Raw genomic sequence first — 22870 nt, forward strand, 5'->3', positions numbered from 1 at the left:
ACTTGAAATGGATCATAGGTATAAGATGTAAGAAATAATACATGGTAAGAGAGAAACTTATAAAACTTCTAAAAGAAAACATAGAATAGACAAAAATATTTGTGATCTCAGGTTAGGCAAAAACTTACATAGGATACAAAAAGCACAAACAATTGATTAAAAATTGATGAAAAATGGATAAATTGGACTTCATAAAATTTAAAAACTTTGCTCTTAAGAAGACATCACCACACATGTTTATAGCAGCTTTATTTATAATTGCCAAAATCTGGAGGCAGCCAAGCTAACCTTCAGTGGGGTAAAGGAATGGATAAATCGTGTTACATCCAGACAGTGCAATACTATTCAGCACTACAAAGAAATGAACTAGCAAGCCATGAAAAGACAATGAGAAACCTTAGTAGTACGTGTAAGTGAAATAAGCCAATCTGAATAGGCTACATACTGTATGGTTACAACCATATGACATTCTGGAAAAGGCAAAACTGTGGAGACATTAAAAAGGTCAGTGATTGCCAGAGATTAGAGGGGAAGAAGGAGTGAAGAGGTGGAACACAGAGTACTTTCAGGGCAGTGAAACAACGCTATATGATACAGTAAAGGTGGATGTGTGGCATACATGTGTCCAGACCCATAGAATGTTTAACACCAAGAGTGAATCCTGATTTAAACTGTGGACTTAAGGTGATAATGATGTGACAATGTAGGTTCATCAGTTGTAACAAATGCACCATTCTGGTGGAGGATTGATAATGGGGGAGACTATGCATGAGTCAGGGCAGAGGGTATATGGGAAACCTGTACCATATGCTCAGCTTTGATGTGAACCTAAAACTGCTCTAAAAAATAAAGTATTAAAAAAAGACATTATTAAGAAAATTTAAAAACAAACCACAGACTTGGAGAAAATATTTACAAAACATGTTTGATGAAGGACTTGTATCCAGTGTGCATAAAATTTTTTTTTACATCTCAATAAGAAAACAATTTTAAAAATAGGCAGAAGGGCCTCCCTGGTGGCGCAAGTGGTTGAGAGTCCGCCTGCCGATGCAGGGGATACGGGTTCGTGCCCCGGTCTGGGAGGATCCCATATGCCGCGGAGCGGCTGGGCCCGTGAGCCATGGCCGCTGAGCCTGCGCGTCCGGAGCCTGCGCGTCCGGAGCCTGTGCTCCGCAACGGGGGAGGCCACAACAGTGAGAGGCCCGCGTACCGCAAAAAATAAATAAATAAATAAATAAATAAATAAATAAAAATAGGCAGAAGATTTGAAGACATTGTGCCAATGGTTATATATATGGATATATGAATAATGACATAAAAAGATGCTCAACATCATAGTCATTAGAGAAATGCAAATTAAAACCACAATGAGATACTTCTATATACCCAATAGAATGGCTATCAAAATGACTGAATATACCAAGCATTAGTGAGGATATATAGAAATTACAATCCTCATACGCTGCTGGTTGGAATGAGAGGAACAGTTTGGCAGTTCCTCACAGCGTTAAACAGAGTTACAGATAACTCAGCAATTCCATTCCTAGGTATCTATCAAAGAGAATTGAAAACACACAAGAGCCTCTACACAAATGTTCATAGCAGTATTATTATTATTATTTTTTAATTAATTTATTTATTTATTTTTGGCTGCGTTGTGTCTTGGTTGTTGCGCTTGGGCTTTTCTAGTTGCAGTGAGCGGGGCCTACTCTTTGTTGCCATGCACGGGCTTCTCATTGTGGTGGCTTCTCTTGTTGTGGAGCACGGGCTTTAGGCACGCGGGCTTCACTAGTTGTGTCACGTGGGCTCAGTAGTTGTGGCTCGCAGGCTCTAGAGTGCAGGCTCAGTAGTTGTGGCGCACGGGCTTAGTTGCTCTGTGGCATGTGGGATCTTCCCACACCAGGGCTCGAACCCGTGTCCCCTGCATTGGCAGGCGGATTCTTAACCACTGCGCCACCAGGGAAGCCCCAATATCAGCATTATTCTTAAGTAAGCTCCAAAATAGGAGCAACTCAAATGTCTAGCAATGTGTGAATAATAAACAAAATATGATATTTCCATATAATTGAATACTATTTAGCAATAAAAAACAAGTACTTACTGATAGATGCAACTACAAGGATGAATCTTGGAAACATTACATTAAGTTAAAGAAGCCAACACAAAAGACTACATCTTATATGATCCATTTATATTAAATTTCCAGATTAGGCAAAATTATAGAGACAAAACATCTTACAGTGCCTGAGCCAGGGGTGGGAGTGAAGATTGACTACAAAGGGGCATGAGAGAACTTTTTTGGGTGATGGAAGTATGCTTGTGGTAATAATTGTACAACTGTATGAATTTACTAAAACTTATGGAACCTTTCACTAAAATGGGTGAACTTTATGGCATATAAGTTATTCCTCAAAAAATCAACAACTTATGATTTTAAAAATCCAAGACTTATGGAAAAAAAATAAGAATTCATGAGTTCTTACTAATAATAAGCTGAAAATAAATATGGACAAAGGAAGGGCTCTTTAGAACAGAATGATTAGTGCCAACTTGTAAATATATATGCAGGGAGTGGTGGAATTGGAAAGTTAGCATTTTGCAGGCATGTAGAATCAAAGATTAGATCAATAAAGAATCACCAGTTGATGCTAAATCTTGGAAATTTTCATCAGGAGCAGGATATTTGTATGGCCTAAAAATATCTTTTTATAGACCGCTTATTAGTTACAAGGAAACAGTAATGCAGAAATCAGTCTTGACCACCATGTGATAAAAAATAACATCACTAGTAAGGAGCAGGTGGACATGTGTCTCTAATTGTTGACACCTTTAGGACACATCACCACCTAGGTAATGTTTCTTCTGATAATGCATAACCTGAATTTACTTGTGAAGAAACATCAGGCAGACTCCAAATAAGGACTATTCTATTAAAAAGAGTGGGTGGAGGGTGGGTGGTATCAAAAAATATTAGTGTCATAAAAGACAAAGTAAGGGTGTAGAAATGTTCCAAATTAAAGAAGGCTAAAGAGATGTAACAATGAAATGCTGTACCCAACCTAGACTGGATCCTGAACTGGAGAGAGAGAAGAATATGCTGTAGAGGACACAGTTAGGTCAGGTGACAATACTGGAACATGGACAGTAGATTAAAAAGTCAATGTTACTGAAGTTGACAAATACATTGAAGTTATGTAAGAGAATAATTCTTTTTTTCTTTTTTTTTAATTTTTAATTTTTAAAAATTTATTTATTTTTGGCTGCATTGGGTCTTTGTTGCTGCGCGCAGGCTTTCTCTAGTTGCAGTGAGCGGGGGCTACTCTTCGTTGCAGTGAGCAAGCTTGTTGTTGCGGTGGCTTCTCTTGTTGTGGAGCACGGGGCTCTAGGCACACGGGCTTCAGTAGTTGTGGCGCGTGGGCTCAGTAGTTGTGGCTCACGGGCATAGTTGCTCCACGGCATGTGGGATCGTCCCAGACCAGGGCTCGAACCCGTGTCCCCTGCATTGGCAGGCGGATTCTTAACCACTGCACCACCAGGGAAGGCCGAGAATAATTTTTTTTTTTTTTTTTTGCTGTACGCGGGCCTCTCACTGTTGTGGCCTCTCCCGTTGTGGAGCACAGGCTCCGAACGCGCAGGCTCAGTGGCCGTGGCTTACAGGCCCAGCCGCTCTGCGGCATGTGGGATCTTCCCGGACCAGGGCACGAACCGTGTCCCCTGCATCAGCAGGCGGACTCTCAACCACTGCGCCACCAGGGAAGCCCCCAAGAATAATTCTTAATACACACTGAAACGTTTAGGGGTAAAGGACTAGGATATATGTAATTCACCCTCTGAATGACCTTAGAAAAAATTGTGTAAAGAGAACAAACTTGTGTGCACAATGGTAAAGCAACTGTTGCAAAATCTTAGCAATAGGGAATGGATAAGGAGTATGCAGGTGTTCTTTATACTATTCATATTGTAACTTTTTTTGTAAGTTCAAAATTATCTCCAAATAGTAAAAGAAACTTTAAAAAAAAGTGCTTTGACTTCAGGGATTTTTTGGTGTATATGTGTGGATGGTGGTGATGGTTCATTTTCTGTTTTATCTCTTTTCTGATATTTTAAAGTAGGTTGTAGGTTTTGGGGCGAGTTGGGATTGAAAGCAGGTAGGCAAATTTCATTCAAGCTTGTTTGAAGTTCTCAATTTGATAACTGAGATTGAATACTAAATGTAGACAAAGCCTGCATGTTAATAATTAGCCTAAAGATATTCTGATATAGCTATGCTCACTGAAGGGCTTTAAAAAATTATTAAAAAATTTTCTTTTAGTATCTGCAACATGGCTGATAATTTGGATGAATTTATTGAAGAGCGAAAAGCCAAACTGGCCAGAGACAAAGCAGAATTGGAAAGTGATCCACCTTACATGGAAATGAAGGTAATTTAATTTTTTAATGAATCAGTATCTTAAACATTTTTGAAATCTACAAAAGTAAATTCATTAGAATAGTTTTTTTGTGTGTATTTTTCAGAATATACATTTGTTAAAATGTTTCTGAAAGCCGCGTCTGAAAAAGCTTTCCTACGTTTGATGGTTATTGAGACTGTGCTGGACTCTGAGAATATAGCACTAATCTAGACAGATGTGGCTCTTCCTCTCATGGGCTCAGTGTGTGTAATAAGATATAGAATGTAGATTAATCTAGGCCATACGGTCCATCCTAATTAGAGTAACTGTATATATTGGCTTGCGCAAGACAGTCCTGCTTTGCTTGTTGTCCCAGTGTGTCGTCTGGTTTAAGCATTTGTCCTGGACAAAGTTATCCTGATTGAAATGATAGAAAATATGGACACCCTAATTATAGAGGAATTTTACCCATATAGCTAATATTTATCATGGGCTAACTATGGATGAGGCATAGTCTTTAGAGGTTACATTGATACTTTGCATGAATCTATGAGATAAGTAGTTCTTATTGTCATTTTCCAAATGAGTAAACTGAGGCATGGTGACGTTAAGTAATGAGACTTAGGTGACAGAGTTAGTAGAACTAGGCTTTGATCCCTGGCAGCCTGAATCCAGCGCTTGTTCTCTTCACCATCACACTAGTTTGCTTTCTTTCCGTAATATCTGCCTTGTACACGGAGCTGTGCCAAGGACTTCACAGGTATTACATCATTTAATCATAAAATCCCAGTGAAGAAGGCTGAATTTTTGTTGTTTTACAGATCCAGAAGATGAGGCTTAAAGGGGTTAAGTAATTTGTCCAGGTACACACAGTAGTGGATTCAAGATTGGAACCTTTATGTGTCCAGCTCCACAGTTTATGCTCTTAACCACTCTCCAGTACTTAGGACTAACTGACAGTGTACAGCTTTATTATAATTTCTAATATTATAGTAGATAGGTAATAATCTTTAAGTCTTAGGTCAAGCATCACCCTCTCAATCAGGCCTTGCATTCCCTCCCTCATCATTTCTGGGACTCCTCACACTGTTCTGTTTCTTTCTATTGTTCCTCTGTATCACTCGCTACATATAACATAATCTAATTACGTATTACGTTTATTGTTTGTCGCCACAGTAGTTTATAAGCTCTGTGATGGCAGAGATTCTTTTGTATTTTTTTCACTCATATGTTTTTGATGTCCAGGACAGTGCCTGTTTCAGGAACTCAGTGAGTATTTGTTGATAAGTCAGTGAGCTAAATAATAGAACATTGCAATATTAAATACCTTTGGTTAACTCCTCAAACCTTACATTTAAATTTCTTCTATGGTGTACCATGTAATTCCATCAAGTTGTTTAATAAAAGTACTGAGATTAATTGTAAATTTTGTGGGTTTTTTTCCCCTCTGATTTTGTAAATATTATGTCTCTTTCAGGGAACAGCATCAGAGAAGCTTTCTGAAAACAGTAAAATATTAATCTCCATGGCTAAGGAAAACATACCACCAAACAGTCAACAGACCAAGGGTTCCTTAGGTATGTCATTAGCTGTGCTAAACTAACTTTAAGGTATTCTTATCAGGCTGTCATGAAAGAGCTTTGTCTTGTCAGAAAAAAAGGTAAATTTGGAATCCTAGTAAATAACTCTTTCCTTTCTGGAATCTTACATGTGACAGTATGGTCTACATATGAAATATAATGTATACTGAGAACCTTCTTCCCATTTTAACTGTTATTGTCTTGGTTATGATTTATAGAAATCATAGCAATAAGTATGTATCAAAATTGAAATTTTTTTTTTTTTTTTTTTTTTTTTTGTGGTACGCGGGCCTCTCACTGTTGTGGCCTCTCCCGTTAGGGAGCACAGGCTCCGGACGTGCAGGCCCAGCGGCCATGGCTCACGGGCCCAGCCACTCCGCGGCATGTGGGATCTTCCCGGACCAGGGCACAAACCCGTGTCCCCTGCATCAGCAGGTGGACCCTCAACCACTGCGCCACCAGGGAAGCCTAAAATTGAAAATTTTGAATGGAATTTGTGTGTATGTGAGAGAGAAAGTGTGTTAATTGTGGAATAAACGTGGTGGACTTGTTTTTATTTAAAAGTCAAAGACATATGCTTAAAGGATACAAAATACTATTGATGACTATATTAGAATTGTAAATAAGTTAATATTTAGCTATATTGAGTCTTTGGTTATGGTTTGGTATGAAAATATTTGGGAAACTTTACCTCATTTTGGCTTGTTGGTAGGTGTACATTTTTTTTTTAAAGAAAATGTATGAATATTTAAAAAGTGTATCTTGTGAATTACTGATGAGGACTGAAACTTTCACATAGAGGAAGTCAAATATGATGAGTTGCATTTGGTTAAAGCATTGTTCTCATGTGGATGATTTTTCATGGCCATGGGTGTACTCCTAAATTGTTAGCTGCTTTGCATTTGTATTCCACTGGGAATACAAGGGGATGTTGGCCAAGAGATTGAGTAGATAGTGGGCTCTCTGTCTCTACTAGAAAAACAGCTCAAAGTGAATGCCATACTTTTAATATCTCATATATAGATAATGCTTTCCATTCTGAGTCTGTTACAAATTATTGGCCAATATACAGGTTTAGTGAACTTAAGCATTATATTTTGGTTAAGTGCCTTAATCTCTAAGGCACTCAGTTTCTTTATCTGTAACATTAAAAAGTTGGATTATCTTCTAGTCCTAAATTTTTATGGATTGAAAAATTTAATTATTCCAACAGGTAATGTTTTTAAAAGTTTGATAGTACGTTCTCTCAAGCACTAAGGTCAGACAGAATGACTGAAATTCTGGAGTTACAGTTTGCTTTGGACTGCGGCTCTCATGCCTTTGCAACCCGGCACAAGTTATTTAAGCTCCTTGTTTCGTCATCTTAAGAATTGCATCTAGGGCCTCCCTGGTGGCGCAGTGGTTAAGAGTCCGCCTGCCGATGCAGGGGATACGGGTTCGTGCCCCGGTCTGGGAGGATCCCATATGCCGTGGAGCGGCTGGGCCCGTGAGCCATGGCCGCTGGGCCTGCGCATCCGGAGCCTGTGCTCCGCAACGGGAGAGGCCACAACAGTGAGAGGCCCACATACCGCAAAAAAAGAAAAAAAAAAAAAAAAAAAAAAAAGAATTGCATCTATCTTAAAAGGTTATTGTGGCAATAATTGAATACATATGAAAAGATGACTGGCACATAATTGGTGGATAATAAATTTTAATTTCCTGACTTCTTCCACATTTTTTTTTTTTTTTTTTTTTTGCGTTACGCGGGCCTCTCACTGTTGTGGCCTCTCCCCCTGCGGAGCACAGGCTCCGGACGCACAGGCTCAGCGGCCATGGCTCACGGGCCCAGCCGCTCTGCGGCATGTGGGATCCTCCCGGACCGGGGCACGAACCTGTATCCCCTGCATCGGCAGGCGGACTCTCAACCACTGTGCCACCAGGGAAGCCCCTTTCGCATTTTTTTAAACTAGGTTTTTGATTTTTAAGAATTATATTAAAAATTATTCTTTGACTATTACATTCACAAATGATGGAGAGTTTAAAGTCCAACTTACAGTCAGTGACTTCTCCCTCTTCCTTAATTGGTATCCCTCAGGGCTCTGTCCTAGGCCTCCTTTTCATTTCATATACTTCCTGAATGACTCATTCACTCACAGGGCTTTATTTATCATCAGTGCGTTCATTACTTCTAAATCTCTATCCCTAGTTCCCATTGCTTTTATGAACTCCAGACCCATATATCTAATATTTTAACATCTGTGCTTGGATGTTGTGAGCTCAGAATCAACATGTGCAAAATGAACTTTACTCCTCTCAAACTTTTACTGAGCTGGCTGCGTGGTCATCCTCGACTCCTCTCTTCCTTTTTGTATCCCATAGCAAATAATTACGTAGTTCAGCTGATTCTAACACCTGAACCTCAAATAAGTTTACTGTTCTCTAATTCCACAGAGGTTATTTTATGTAGGCCTCCACTGTCTTTCACTGACATTTTTTTCTAGTGTTCTTTTTGTTTTACAGCCTAGCCTCCTCTACTAAGTCTCTGCACTGCCTGTTGATATCCTTCCAAAAACCAAATCTGATCATGTTAGTCCCTGCTTCAAACCCTTCAATGGCTTCTTATTTCCTGTATGATAATTTTACTCTTTTATTACTTTTACCAGATTATGTTGGCTGTTCCTGCCTTGTGCTCCTGTGACATTGGCTCTCCCCTTGAAGGATAGTTTTGAACTTGTTCAGCTCTCTGTTTTACCGCAGTGGCACACCAGCTTTCCTGCCATTGTCTATTCATTGCTTAACACAGTGTCTGGCATTTCAGTGCTTAGAGAAGATATTTTGAATGAATGAATGAAGGTCCCCATTGCAAAAATAAACAGTTCTGTTAGGTGTGTAGAATTTAATTTTTATGGATTGTTTCTTTTATTGCCAACCGAAGTAATAATTATTTTTGGTGCACATTGAATCTTACTAAAGAATAATATATAATTTGACTAATTTTGCACCTTATTAGCCTTCAATTCCTGATTTCTTGTGTGAATAATTGTGGCCTTAAGATTAGGCCAAATACTTAATTTTTGACATTAGGAAAAATGTAAAATAATTGGGCAACAGAGAGTTTCCCTTAAGTGGTCTCATGTAGGAATTATAAAACAAGCTGGTCTAAAAACCAAACTGGTCTAAAATTATATATTGAATTAAAGCTCTGTGACACTGTACTTTGAATGAATAATTAAGCCTAGTAGCTATCAGTAACATATAAACTGGCAGTGTTGGTTTTAGCCAATGAAGACAGTCTATTAATAGCTCATTGTACAGCTGCCACATCAGTGGTACAGCTGTCATGTACCACTACATTGTTATGATTTTGTAAATTCACTTCTGTTAGATGATGATATTCATGGATAATGCTTATCCACTGCGGCTCCTTCTTCCAACATTTATCTAACACCTCTCACAAAAGGATTTGAGGAGCATTACAATGACTTCTGACACCAACTACCCAGATTTAGACCAGACTTCACAGATTAAGACTTCTACAAGTCTTAATCTACAAGACTTCTCTTACTTCAGATACATGGGATCTTTTGTTACGGTGTGTGGGCTTCTCTCTAGTTGTGGCGTGCTGGCTCCAGAGTGTGCAGGCTCAGTAGTTGTGGTGTGTGGGCTCTCTAGTTGTGGCACATGGGCTCTGTAGCTGTGGTACGTGGGCTCCAGAGCGTGTGAACTCAGTAGGTTGCAGTGCGCGGGCTCAGTTGCCCCGCAGCCTGTGCGATCTTAGTTCCCCGTCCAGGGATCGAACTCGCGTCCCCTGCATTGGAAGGCAGATTCTTAACCACTGGACCACCAGGGAAGTCCCCATCCTCACTTGTGACCAGCTGTTTCCACCACCTCCTCAAGTTTGATAACTCACTAGAATGACTCTCAGAGCTCAGGAAAGTGCTATACTTATTATTACAGTTTTATTATAGCAAAAGGATACAAATCAGCCAGCCAAAGGGGGAGATACATAGGGCCTGGTCTGGCAGCGTCCAAATATGAAGCTTCTGTCAGCCTCAGGGATGTGTCACCCTCCTAGCACATCAGTATGTGACAGTATAGAGTGTTGCCAACCACGATGTTCACCTGAGCTTTGGTGTCCAGAATTTTTACTGGAGTTTCATTGTGTAGACATGAATGATTGAATCATTGTCCGTATGTCTCAGTCTCCAGACCTTCTACTTTCCTGAGGTCAGGCTGATGTCACATGGGTCAGAGGTCCAACCCTCCAATTACATATTTGATCTTTTTGGTGTGACCAGTCCCCATCTGTGTCATCTCTTTGGCGTAAACTATCTAGGGGCTCGTGAGTCACCTTATTAGTATCAACTAAGAGGTATGTTCTGGGGACCTATCATGAGTAACAAAGACACTCATCACTCAGAAAGTTCCAGGAATTTAGAAGTTACCTCCCAGAAACCAGAGACAGAGGCTAGCCAGATTCTTTATTATATACAGCATGTACGTGGTTTAGTCCATATAAGCTGATGAAATGGTGTCCTTGATAAGGAGTTTGTTAGAATAACTGAAATTTAATGAAATTATGAAAGAATCAGCTGAAAATGATCTGTAAAAGCAAATGATATCTTCCATCTCTCTAAATCATTTCTAGGCATAATATTTGTGGTTCTTTTATTTAAAAAATTCTTAGACTTCTCTTACTTAGCTCATTTTCATGTTTAATAACAATTACTGAAGAGAAATGCTTATATTAATCTTTTAAGTTTAGTTCAGTCATACCTCAGTTAAAGATCATCTCCTAATCCTTTCTCTTCTTTAGAGAACTTGAACATTTTCCCTTAGACTGGTTGAGCATTATTCCTTTGATTTTGGTGTTTTATATCCTGGAAGACATTTTTAATAGATGAAATAATGCAGTTAATACTTCCAACATTTTTTCATACATAAATATATTTTGACCCAACATCATAGATTTTCTGCAGTGCTTTTCAAATGTAGTTCCTAGCTCAGTGACAAGGATGAGAGCATTGCTGTATTTGGGGTTTTTTCCCTTGTATTTTCTATTAAAGAAATAAAGGAAAACATGCACACGGTAAAAAATTACAAAGAACAGAGAAGTATATAGCCTGAGAATTGGTGATCCTCCCAACCTTGTCCTCTAGTCTCTCTTGTTAAGCAGTTTCTTGTGTACAGTTTCATGACTATACTGTGCACACATGTATATAGCCCTCTCTTCTTTTTGTATATGGTAGCATAGGTCCTGTTGTGCGTTTGAAGATACCAGTTTTGTGACGTATAGTATAGGGATGTGACCATGACCTCTTGGTTAAAAAGCAGCTTAATGCATCTGTTGAGAGACCTGGAGCAGCTACTGTCTGCTGCTAAGGTTTCCAGTACAGGCTGGCTGTTGGCTACTGTCTGGAACTTAGCTTGTAAATCGTTTCCTACACCTATAGAAAGAGTGGCTCATTGTGCCTATACTGTTTGTACAAACCACATGGTTTATGCAGAATACCTGCTTTCTGTTTGCAGAGTCTGGAATTTTGGTCCATACTAGGCAGAGGGTGCCTAGGTGACCAGGTCCCATTAAAAACCTTGGGCACTGAGTAATGAGCTTCCCTGGTAAACAATACTTCACATGTGTTGTCACAACTTGTTGCTGCAGGAATTAAGCGTGTCCTGTGTGATTCCACTGGGGAAGAACTCTTGGAAGTTTGCACCTAGTTTCCTCTGGACTTTGCCCCATGTACCTTTTCCCTTTGTTAATTTTGCTCTATAATCTTTCATGGTAATAAGCCATAATTGTGAGTATAATGACTTCTGTGTCCTGTGAGTCCTATCAAATCACCAAGCCTGGGGATGGCTTTGAAGACTACCAACACAGTCCTTTTTAGTCTTTTTTTTTTTTTTTTTCGGTTCCTTTTTAGCTTCCTCACCTCTAAACTTTGGACTGCAGAATCCATCTTTAACGTTTGTATTCCCTAGGTATTTTTTAATCCATCCACTGTTTCTAGGCAATATCTCTCACTCATATCAAAATGCCATTGATCAACCCCCCAGGCTCCAGAATGCACTAGATTTATTTTAGCTTTCATGCTCTGAAGTCATGTTTTGTAAATATGCAAGCAAAAAATGACAAATTATCTAAGTAAGAAAAAAGATTTTATTCTTGTTACTAGAAATTATTTGGTATGATTTTTAAAAATTCATTTTAAATACAATTATGCTCATGGAGACTTGAAAAAGAAAGAATTATAAGGAAGGAAAATTACATTGTTGTAATTTAAAAATAATACCAGAAAAAGATTAAAAAAATAGTATCAGAAAAGAAGCAACAGCAGAATTTCCCATTGCGGAGTCACTCTAGAGTTTAGACTAAGCTAAAAAATTACAGTTAATATAAAGATTTTGGAAAACAAAAGGAAATTGTTGTTTTTACCAATTTTTAGTTGTACTTTTAATTGTCATTCCTTGTAGCATATCTAGTCTTAGGTTTCTCTTATTATAAACTAAATCCCAGACATTCTACCTCTTTGCTTCAGTTTGTACAAGTCAAATGGATCCTTTGTAATAATGTCTGTATAGCTGAAGTTTGAGTACAATGTTCTCCTCAAAGTAGCTGCATCTGTTAAGTCACCTGCTTAGGGAAAGGCTTATTATTATTTCCTATATTTTGTCCTTTCATTATTTTTACTTAATACTTTATCGTGGTAATATCATAATGAAAAGAAGAAACTGTTTCATGGTAATTTGTAAAGTATTATGAGTGCTATGTTAGAAGGTAAATTAATTTTAAAAAGATTATACACTGTAGTTTTAAATATTTAACCCACAGCCACTATGGAAACCAAATACTTCTAATCGCTGTAGTTCTGAAACAATGTTAACTTAGAGTCACTGATGTTGTTCTTGGTGAAGTGGCATCACTTCAAATGACCCTAAGATGACACTAATGCTTTCCTTGCCACTAGAACCGTGAGAAGACAACTGCTCTGAGAAGGTAGGTCTCACCATATTTCTCAGCTCATTAAGTCAGTTAGGATGCCATTGTTAATGCTTAGTTTAAAGTGAACAGAATATTTAAATTGTTCCATACAGTTCTTAATTTTATTTCTGTGACCTACGTCTAATACCATAAAATATTGGTACCAGATGACAAAAATAAGAATTAAAAAGTTAGTATTTTCTGTTGCCTAAGCCTTCAATTAATAAAATTATAAATAATTCTGAAGGCATTATGTATTCTTACTGTGTTTTAAGACAATTATTACAAATACTATTTGAGTGAATAGTAAAAAGCAAATACTCATGATAAATAAAATTGAACTTCGTATGAATGATAATTGTAGGTGAAAATGAACCAGATTTTTCTTTCTTTTCTTCTTCATAAACCCACCAAGCAGAGCTGAAAATCAGCAGTAAAAGCCACCTTAAATACATGACTTAAAAAGCTGTAAATTACTTGTTCCGCTGAGTAGGAAAGCTGAGCATGTTGCAGGGTGCATCACCATTGTAGCATTGTTTTCTTTTCCCCTTTGACACAATAGAGCATCCACTGTGATCCTGTATAATGAGAGATACGTAACTCTGGTTACTAGTTATTACGCTTACTTTTTCTATACAATCAGACCACTAGAAGCAGAAATGAAATACTCAGGATAGTGTTCTTTCTCTTTATTCTTCCTCTTACTCAGGCATGCATTCATATATTCTTTTACACGTTTATTCGGTGAACATTTTTTGAGTACAAGTTGTGTGCCAGGAATTACAAAATTGAATAAACATGGACCTTGCCTTCATTGATTTTATAGTTGAATTTCATATATGATACTCCATTCTGAATGTGAGAATCAAACCATTTTTCTCTTTAGGCTTGAATTCTGTATCTTTAAAAATAAGGTTTTTAACTTTCCTTTGTGAGGAAAGAATGCCTTTCTAGGATGATTTAAAGTTCCAAGCATATGGAATGCTTTAGGTTCTTTTGGAAGAGAGTTGGGAGCATGAGTGAGAGGTGTCTCTAAGGAATCCTCTGTTATACCCCCTGTCATCAGGAGTTAAGCAGACCAAAAGTGTTTATGAAGAGAATTCGGGTGTTTATGGTAGAAAGGGGAATTTAGTATTGCATAAAGTAGACATCCATTTATATTTATACTACTTTGGCATTTTTGCCCCTGAAATATTTTAGTGATATAATAAAGCAGTGATATGACACAGTCATGATAAGTTTCCATCATTTAGCTGCATTGTGAGGAATAAGGCACAAAAAATGGTAATATCCTTATTGGTTTATTACCTACAGTCAGTTGTTTCATCTGTATTTCTTGTAGCTGACTCTTTAAGGAAACTTTTTTATTTTGTTCAGAAATAATATTTTATACTATAGTATTGCATAGTAGGACTAAAAAAAGCGAGAGGGGCTTCACAAATTGAAATACTCACCTGATATCTGTGCTTCTTGACATAACATTTTACTATTAAAAATAATTAAAAGTATGTAATTTGATTTTAACAGTTTTATTGAGATATAATTTACATAACATAAACTCTACCCATTTAAATTGTACAATTCCGTTGTTTTCAGTGTATTTACAAGTTGTGCAGCCATTACTGTTGTCATCACCCCAAAACAGAATTTGATTTTTAAACTCTTGAATAAGGAAACCCTACTCAAAATGGACGTTTTTCTTAAAAAACTAAGATTCTTTTACAGAGTTTCTGTTGGGATTATGAAAAAACTCTGGAAATGGATAATGGTGGTGGTTGCACAGCATTTTGAATGTACTTAATGTCAGTGAATTGTGTGCTTGAAAATGGTTAAAATGGTAAATCTTATATCATGTACGTTTTATCACAATAAAAGTTAATATCCATTTATGTGAAATCAGAATTGGTGGCTTAACTTTAAAAGTTTTTGGAAATTTCAGCCTAAGCAATGCAAGGCTCTAACAATTTTTTTCAAACATGTTGTATTCAGTACCCCGTGATAAACCATAATGGAAAGGAATATGAAAAAGTATATATATGTATAACCAAATCACTTTGCTGTGCAGCAGAAATTAACACAACATTGTAAATCAACTATACTTCAGTAAACTTTTAAAAATTATAACACGGATATTCTTATAAGTTAAAAAATCACATTATTAATTTTCACAGACTGAAAAACAGACGTTGAAGTTGTAGGTATTTTAAAAGAAATTTCCATAGAATTAAATGAAGAAGTAAAGGTAATTGGCTTTTCTTTAATTTTGTTTGCAAGATGGCAAACAATGCAGAACCATTTGTCTAAAGGGGAAGAAGTAAATATATCACACCCTGTAATAGAAAGATATCTTTTTACAGATATATAAAAGTCTCCGGAAGGACACACAGACACAGCAATGTTGGTTGTTTTGGGCAGGAGAACTGGGTGGCAGAGGTTCATGGGAGGGAGGGGTATTTTCCATTATGTGAATGTATTACCTATTGAAACATTTCAAATGAAAAATTTATTATCCTGATCCAAGTGTCAGAATCAACATGACTGTGTTCCTTCCTACTGTGCTTTGTTACAGGAGATTGTATTAAAATTGAGATTGGGTTGAAAATGAGCTACATTGCTTAAGAAGTTGTTTTCTTTCTAGGAATTGATTATGGATTAAGTTTACCACTTGGGGAAGACTATGAACGGAAGAAACATAAACTGAAAGAAGAATTACGGCAAGATTACAGACGCTATCTTACTCAGGTAATGAGTTCTACTAACTAGTTTTATGCTTCAGAACTTACCTCCTAAATTTGTTTTCCTAAGGTTTTAGTCACATGCATTAATTTTTAGGTTTTTAATGGTATCTAGCGATGGGTATTGTAGCAAAAGTTAAGTGACACATATACATATTCACACTGATAGAGAAAAGAACGGTGCTGAGAACTGGTGCCATGGAATAACGGACTCTTGACCTTTTAAGTAGGGCAGTGGGTTCCAACTGTAAATGAGATTGTAAATTCTTTTTGTTCATGTTTTGTGTAAAGTTGTCATGGTTTAAAATAGCCCAGTTATGATTTCCTACTACTCTGCTCAGCCATGTATTAAAATGACATGTGGGGTTCTAGTTGCTAATTATTTTCTTATGAGCTAAGCTTATAAAACTTCCTTCAGCATATTTCCTTAACCACCAGTCTTTGCTTTATAGTTTAATCTGTTTACTTTATAGTTTAATCCTTTTGCTTAGTGGAACTCTTGTTTTAAGTATATTTTGTTAAATTATATAATAGCTAAACTAATGATTTATTGTAAGTTTTTTAAATTTTTAAACATCTTTATTGGAGTATAATTGCTTTACAATGGTGTGTTAGTTTCTGCTTTATAACCAAGTGAATCAGCTATATGTATACATGTATCCCCATATCCCCTCCCTCTTGAGCCTCCCTCCCACCTTCCCTATTCCACCCCTCTAGGTGGTCACAAAGCACCGAGCTAATCTCTCTGTGCTATGTGGCTGCTTCCCACTAGCTATCTATTTTACATTTAGTAGTATGTATATGTCCATGCCACTTATTGTAAGTTTTAAAATGCAGTTTGCTTACTAGGTTATAAATGTATCTAAACAGCCATGATGTTTCTAGTCATCCCAAGATATTCTTTAGTTTTTTCTACTTTATAATGTTTATTCCAAATGTATAAATGGTCTCTTATTTATTCTGATTTGTACATAGAGAGAAAGAACTTTGAATACATTTTACCAATGGTTTGTTTCCCTTGACTTTAGGGTATTACACAAGCAAAAAGAAAGGTAGGGCTGCCTGCAAAATGCTCTCCTTTAATTTTTTTGTTTTGTTTTGTTTTAGATCTAGTAGCTTGTAATCATTTGCATTTATGATATTGTTGTACTCAAACTAGTAAGAAAAATAGTTTCATTTGTGATTCAGAGACTTCTGAATGGCACCATTTTGGATTCTTGCTTTTAGCAAAATGACACTCTATATAAATTTCCATTAATACAATCAAGTATTCTTTTTGATTCCTGCTTTGCATTTGTTTCTGTTGCTTTCTTATTCATCTTTTAGAAATACTCAGCAGCTATTGTAAGTCCATTTGTTTTTAGCATGCTAGTTTTTGTTCTTCAAAATAATTATAATTGTGCTAATCACATTAAGATTAATAAAATAATGGAATATTCAGGTTATTCTAAAATATTTTTGAACTGTGTGCTGTCAGTCTGGATTACTCAATATTTTTGCACCCAAACTTGTGGATTACATTTGTAAATTTATATTGGAAAACAAAGAAAACGTTTTATAAAACTGTTCTTAAAATGAATCTTATACAACCATTCATCATACAACCAACACTTTTTAAACACTTTTGAAGATAAATCTGGTATGAATCCTATCTTCAAGGGGCTTAGCATCTAGTTGTAGAGATAACATTCATACAATTCAGAAAGTGATAACTCTTAACAAGACAGATAAAATGATCAGGAAAGGGCTCAAGGTGTTATTTTGTAAGACATTATAGGATAGGTAGAATTTGGATATTCTAGAGGGTGAATATTTTAGAGGGTAAGGAGAGGAAGCTTTTCAGCTGGAGAGTAGTAGAATGAAGAAGGACTTGGAGGGCAGACTTTAGTTGTGTATGCATGAGACATATTAGCTTTACCAGCCTGACTGAGTTACAGTAGATTTTTTTTTTGAGAGTAGTAAGATATAATGATGTAGGTAGATAGAATAGGATAGATTAGAAGGCAGTAGATTTTTAACTTGATATGTATGATAGTTGTGAACCATTGTATCTGCTTGAGCAGCTTGTGAGGAGCTTGATAAATTTGCTTTTGGATAGTTAGTTCTTCATGTTAGACACTGTTATTGTCTTAAATTACTGCTACAGATTTTTTTCTTAATATTTATTTATTTATTTGTCTGGGCTGGGTCTTAGTTGCAGCATGCGGGATCTTCATTGTGGCATGCTAACTCTTAGTTGTGGTATGTGGGATCTAGTTCCCTGACCAGGGATTGAACCCGGGCCCCCTGCACTGGGAGCACGGAGTCTTAGCCACTGGACGAGCAGGGAAGTCCCAGATTTTTGACTGATCTCCTTTCACTGATTTTCAGTGCATTCTCCATGCTACTTTCCGGAATGATCCTGTTCTTACCGATTTAAATACTTCATTGTCTCCTCATTGCCTTCAGGATAAAAATCCAAATTCCTTAGCTGTGACACATGAAGTCTTTCATGTTCCAGCCTGCCTCCCTGGCCTTGTGCCTCATTATCCTCTCCCCTTCCCTACTGCTACTTATTGGGTGGAGTTTTCCTCTCATAGCTACTATTTTCACTTGTGGGTTTTACATTACTTTATAGATACAAGATTTTTAAAAAGAATGGCAGTGGGAGGTATGAGAAGAAATTGCCTTTATGAAGCACAAATCTTTAAATTCAAAGGGATGTGAAGGAGTTTTTGGTGTTGGATTGTTAAGAATATGGTTGTGGTAGAGGAACAGTCGTTTCTTAATACGACAAAGACAATTTTTGATTGACATCTGAGAAGGCGGGAGTGGAGAGGAAAGCAAGGGAAAAAGAAAATTCCGTAGGACATGGGGAGGTGGCTGCAGGGGCTTCCTTGACCCCTGGAATATGTACAGTTTACAAGTCCCATTCTTTCTGGATTTCTTGTGGCTTCCAGACTTTTGGTTTGCATGGATATTTAAATTAAAAAGTAATCAAATCTTAAAATTTTGCCATGAAGAGCCACTAAAACAAATAACTACCATCTTCTTTCTGTTTTTTAGAATAAAAGACACTTGACCGTCTAACAACACACAAAGAACATATTCTCAGGAGAAGTTTTTAAACTGAATCAGTAAATTTATATTTCTAGCTCAGACCTCTCTCCTGAACCTCCAACTCTTCTAGTTGGTTGCCTATTTGACATTTTCACTTAGAAATCTAGTGGGTATCTTGTGTGGAACATGTCTAAAAGGGAACTCTAGATTTCCAGTTTTCCCACTCCCATTCCCTAGAAGCCTGTAATATCTGTAGCTTATTCTTTTTACTTTTTTATTTTTTGGTTATAGCACTTACCACCTTCTAACATACCATATAATTACTCTTCATTATGTTTATTATTTCTTGTCAGTTTCGCCTGCTGGAATGTAAGCTTCAGGAAGGCCAAGATCTTTTGTTTTGTTCACCGATGAGTCCCAGATGTATTAAACAGTTTAGACATATTAGGCACTCAATATTTACTAAATGAATGAGTGAATGATTAAAATTCAGCATTTTGAAAAACTCACTGTATTGTCCTTATTGTTAATTTTTTTCATTTTATTGAAAAGTACAAACATCATCCTGGACCCATGTTGGGAGTGGGGAATTGCCTAATGAAGGAGTAAGGATGTAGTATCTCTGTATTCCCAAGATTGGAACTCTGAATGTGTTTTTTGGTACATGGATAACTCTACAAAATGGCTAGGTTTACAGTGTACTTTGGTATATAGGGATCAAACTGACGCAGGGATCTAGTCATGTGTCATATTGTTTCCTTGACAAATAAGCTTAGAATTTTGTATTACCAACTTTCAAATTAGCTTTTGTAGCACAACTTATTTGTAAATTCAGATTTAACAGAACCTTATTAATCAGTTTTATTAATTACTTTGTTCCTGTAATGTTTTGAATGTAACTCTATTGTAGTACATTATATTGTAGTTATTTGTTTCCGTGATTGTTTCTTCAACTGAATTTTAAATCTCTTAAGTATAGGGAACATATGCTTATGGTTGTCTCCCTACTACCTATAAAAGTAACTGGAAGGTATTAGATGGTCAATAATTGCTTGTTTTATGAATAAATAAAAGACATGAAATTAGGTTAATAAGGATTGATTTAATCCTCATAACCTAGTGATGTAGGTGCCATTATTCCTGTTCTACAAAGAAATGGAGGCAGAGAAGTTAAGTAACTTATCCAGATTATATGACTACTAAGGAACAGTACCAGAAAGTTGGTGGTTGTGTATATTTTTTACAAATCCCTTGTGTTTGTTTTACAGTGTTCAAAGAGATTTTACATTTCTTTATCCTCCTTGATCCTATACCAGCTTTGGTAAGGCAGAGCAGATACCATTCTCATTTTACAGAAGAAGAAAGTCTGGGTCAGGGAGGTTAAGTGACTTGCTCAGTGTTGCACAACTGAGAAATGCTGGGACTGGTCCTAGAGCCCAAGTCTTCGGATTCCTAGTCTGATGCTCTGTCTGCCACACTGTGTTACCTAAATGCTTAATGAGCAAGAATGGAGAGGCACATAGAGAAATAATGTTTGTAGTTTATGTCTTCTGGCATTTAAATAGATATCCACTAATATAATTATAGGGAAATTAGAAAATTCTCTTTTTTTTCTAATTACTTTTGGTATAGTCTCTATACATTTGTAGTTTCTGTTTTCATCTCCATTTCATTCTGTTGGTCTGTATAATGTAATAATTTAGAATATAGAATGTAAAGACATTTATGAAACATTTTATAAAGGCAATTAGGTAATATATTTTTTTAATATGTACATATACAGAAAAATTTTCTATCCACGAGTGAAACAGATCCATCTACTCTGGGAGTTTCTCTTCCTATTGGTGAGAGGTTATCTGCCAAGGTAGGTGGATAGGAGTAGTAATTGTTGGTAGCAGTTTTATGAGGCATCAAAATCATGAAAGAACATACTCTTGATTTAAATGCAAACAAGATTACATCATATCCCGTACTTGATTTTTTCAAAATCTGTGGAGTCTCTAGTGCTGTTGAAACAAGGTTTTTTGAATGTTACATTTGTAACTGTTTAATATGATATATTTCTTTAATATAATGATTAATTGAATATTCAGAATTCAGTTTTTTTCAGCATTCGTTTCTAAGCTATAAAGTTCATGGTATATGACACAATTATCAGTGAGATGAGCAGATGAGAGAGTATACTGAGCTTTTATGTAGGTGACATCTGGGGCTATTTGAATGTGTGTTCCCATCACAAATACATGTACATAATCTGAACAGGGCGTAGTGATTAAGCACTGTACACCTCTTGTAGAGACTCAAATTCCCAAGCTAGATCACAGTCATGACACAGTATGTAAGACAAGTGGACAGTTAAGTTTCAAAAGACAACCTCGCTCTTTTAATACTTTTTTTTTTTTTTAGATTGTGCTGTTTCAATGATGTTGAAGGTATTAGGGCTTAAGAACATTTACTAATGCAACATGTTTGTATTTCAACAGAACATTTACGTTATAATATTTTTACCTTTTTATGTTTAAAATATAACAAGGATCTTTCCTTAAACTTGGGAAAGAAATGGTTAGAAGCAGGTCTTTCAGGAGTGGGGTGGGGGACTGGAGGCAAGAGGTGTCCCTGAGAAGGAAAGTAGGACAGTAACCTGGGCAGATCTTGGAAACATGCTAATGATAGACCTCCTGGCAAACACATTCATATACTTACTAGTGGGAGAGATTTATTACGAATGCTTTTGGCAGAGTGCACCTGGATTGTCTAGGATTGACGTTGGTAAACAAACCTAGAATTCGGGGACTTACAGGGCATGGCTCCTAGGAAGGTATCATCTAAGCCAAGTAACTACTGGCATATAAAATGGAGGTGTTTCATAATCAAAGCCACTCCCTTAGTATTAGAGACCTCATGTGCCAATCTGGACTTAAGCATGTAGTAAATCTTATTTTAATGTGGTAAGAATGGACGTGGGGAATTGCATTGGTGGTCTCGGACCTCTTCCTGCTTCTCCTGTGCCTTACAGCTACTTCTGTCCTTGAAAATATTAGTAAAGCTTGATTCTGGGTAAGATCTCTGATTTGTATGAGTCTGATTTGACATTAGGTACTTTTTCCTGATGTTGAAGTTAACATTGCCTTTTGGTTTTCTATTTGAAGGAAAGGTTGAAACTTGAACGCAACAAAGAATACAATCAATTTCTCAGGGATAAGGAAGAATCCACGGAGAAGTTCAGACAGGTAGAAAAGAGTACTGAGGTAGGTTTTGCTTTTGAAGTAAATCTTTTAACACCACAGGTTGAATATTTGTCCTTACTTGAAAATATTTTTATATTATTAGACATTTCACTTAGTTTTCATATAAATATTTAAAAAGTTAAGCCAAATTGAACCAAACACAGGACATTTAAATTTTGAATTTTGTAAATGCTTTTATCTCATATTGAAGAACTTACCCTACTTTTTTTTTTTTTTTTTGCGGTACATGGGCCTCTCACTGTTGTGGCCTCTCCCGTTGCGGAGCACAGGCTCCGGACACGCAGGCTCAACCGCCATGGCTCACGGGCCTAGCCGCTCCGCGGCATGTGGGGTCTTCCTGGACCGGGGCACAAACCCATGTCCCCTGCATCAGCAGGCGGACTCTCAACCACTGTGCCACCAGGGAAGCCCGAACTTACCCTACTTTTTAACTTCATGGAGGAGATTTAATTTTAGAGATTGGTTTTAAGTGAAGTTTGTTTATTTTTTATTTTTAAATGATGTTTTTATATTGACAATTTCTAGCTCTGTGTGTGTGTGTGTGTGTGTGTGTGTGTGTATGTGTATATATATATATATTTTAACCCAAATTTAAGGGTGGTTGATGTTACTAGGGCCAAAAAAATTTAATACCTTCTATATTCTTTGTGTTGAGAAGGAATTTAATGTGAAATATTTTGAAGCAATATTTAACTGCCAAAATATGCCTAATATCTCCCTGGCATAGTTTATCCTCTCTTTTTGTAGCCATCTATCCATATTACTGTTACCTATTTATTTGGTATTTATTAAGTTTTATTAAAGGATAACACTTCCTTGAAGGTTTTTTTCCTAAAGATAAGATGTTTCTTATGGGTGATCAAGCTTTAGAGTTGAGACAGTAAATAGATTAAGATCATTTGAGAGTTTAATTGCC

The 22870-nt window shown here is 36.7% G+C and overlaps 1 protein-coding gene across 4 annotated transcripts in view; it reads left to right on the forward strand.

Moving 5' to 3' along the window:
- CSPP1 (centrosome and spindle pole associated protein 1) overlaps positions 1–22870 on the forward strand; it is a 115831-nt gene that overhangs the window by 5497 nt on the left and 87464 nt on the right. For 3 of the 4 annotated variants that reach the window (XM_060115968.1, XM_060115969.1, XM_060115971.1), the window contains exons 2-6: positions 4313–4421; positions 5869–5968; positions 15571–15674; positions 20490–20570; positions 21856–21954. In XM_060115968.1, coding sequence (XP_059971951.1) covers positions 4323–4421; positions 5869–5968; positions 15571–15674; positions 20490–20570; positions 21856–21954 — 483 coding nt within the window. In that variant the 5' untranslated portion in view covers positions 4313–4322. The remainder of the gene's footprint in view (positions 1–4312; positions 4422–5868; positions 5969–15570; positions 15675–20489; positions 20571–21855; positions 21955–22870) is intronic. The other variant, XM_060115970.1, reaches the window with a different exon arrangement.

The sequence above is a fragment of the Mesoplodon densirostris genome, chromosome 13, assembly GCF_025265405.1.
Source record: "Mesoplodon densirostris isolate mMesDen1 chromosome 13, mMesDen1 primary haplotype, whole genome shotgun sequence".
Classification (NCBI taxonomy): domain Eukaryota; kingdom Metazoa; phylum Chordata; class Mammalia; order Artiodactyla; family Ziphiidae; genus Mesoplodon; species Mesoplodon densirostris.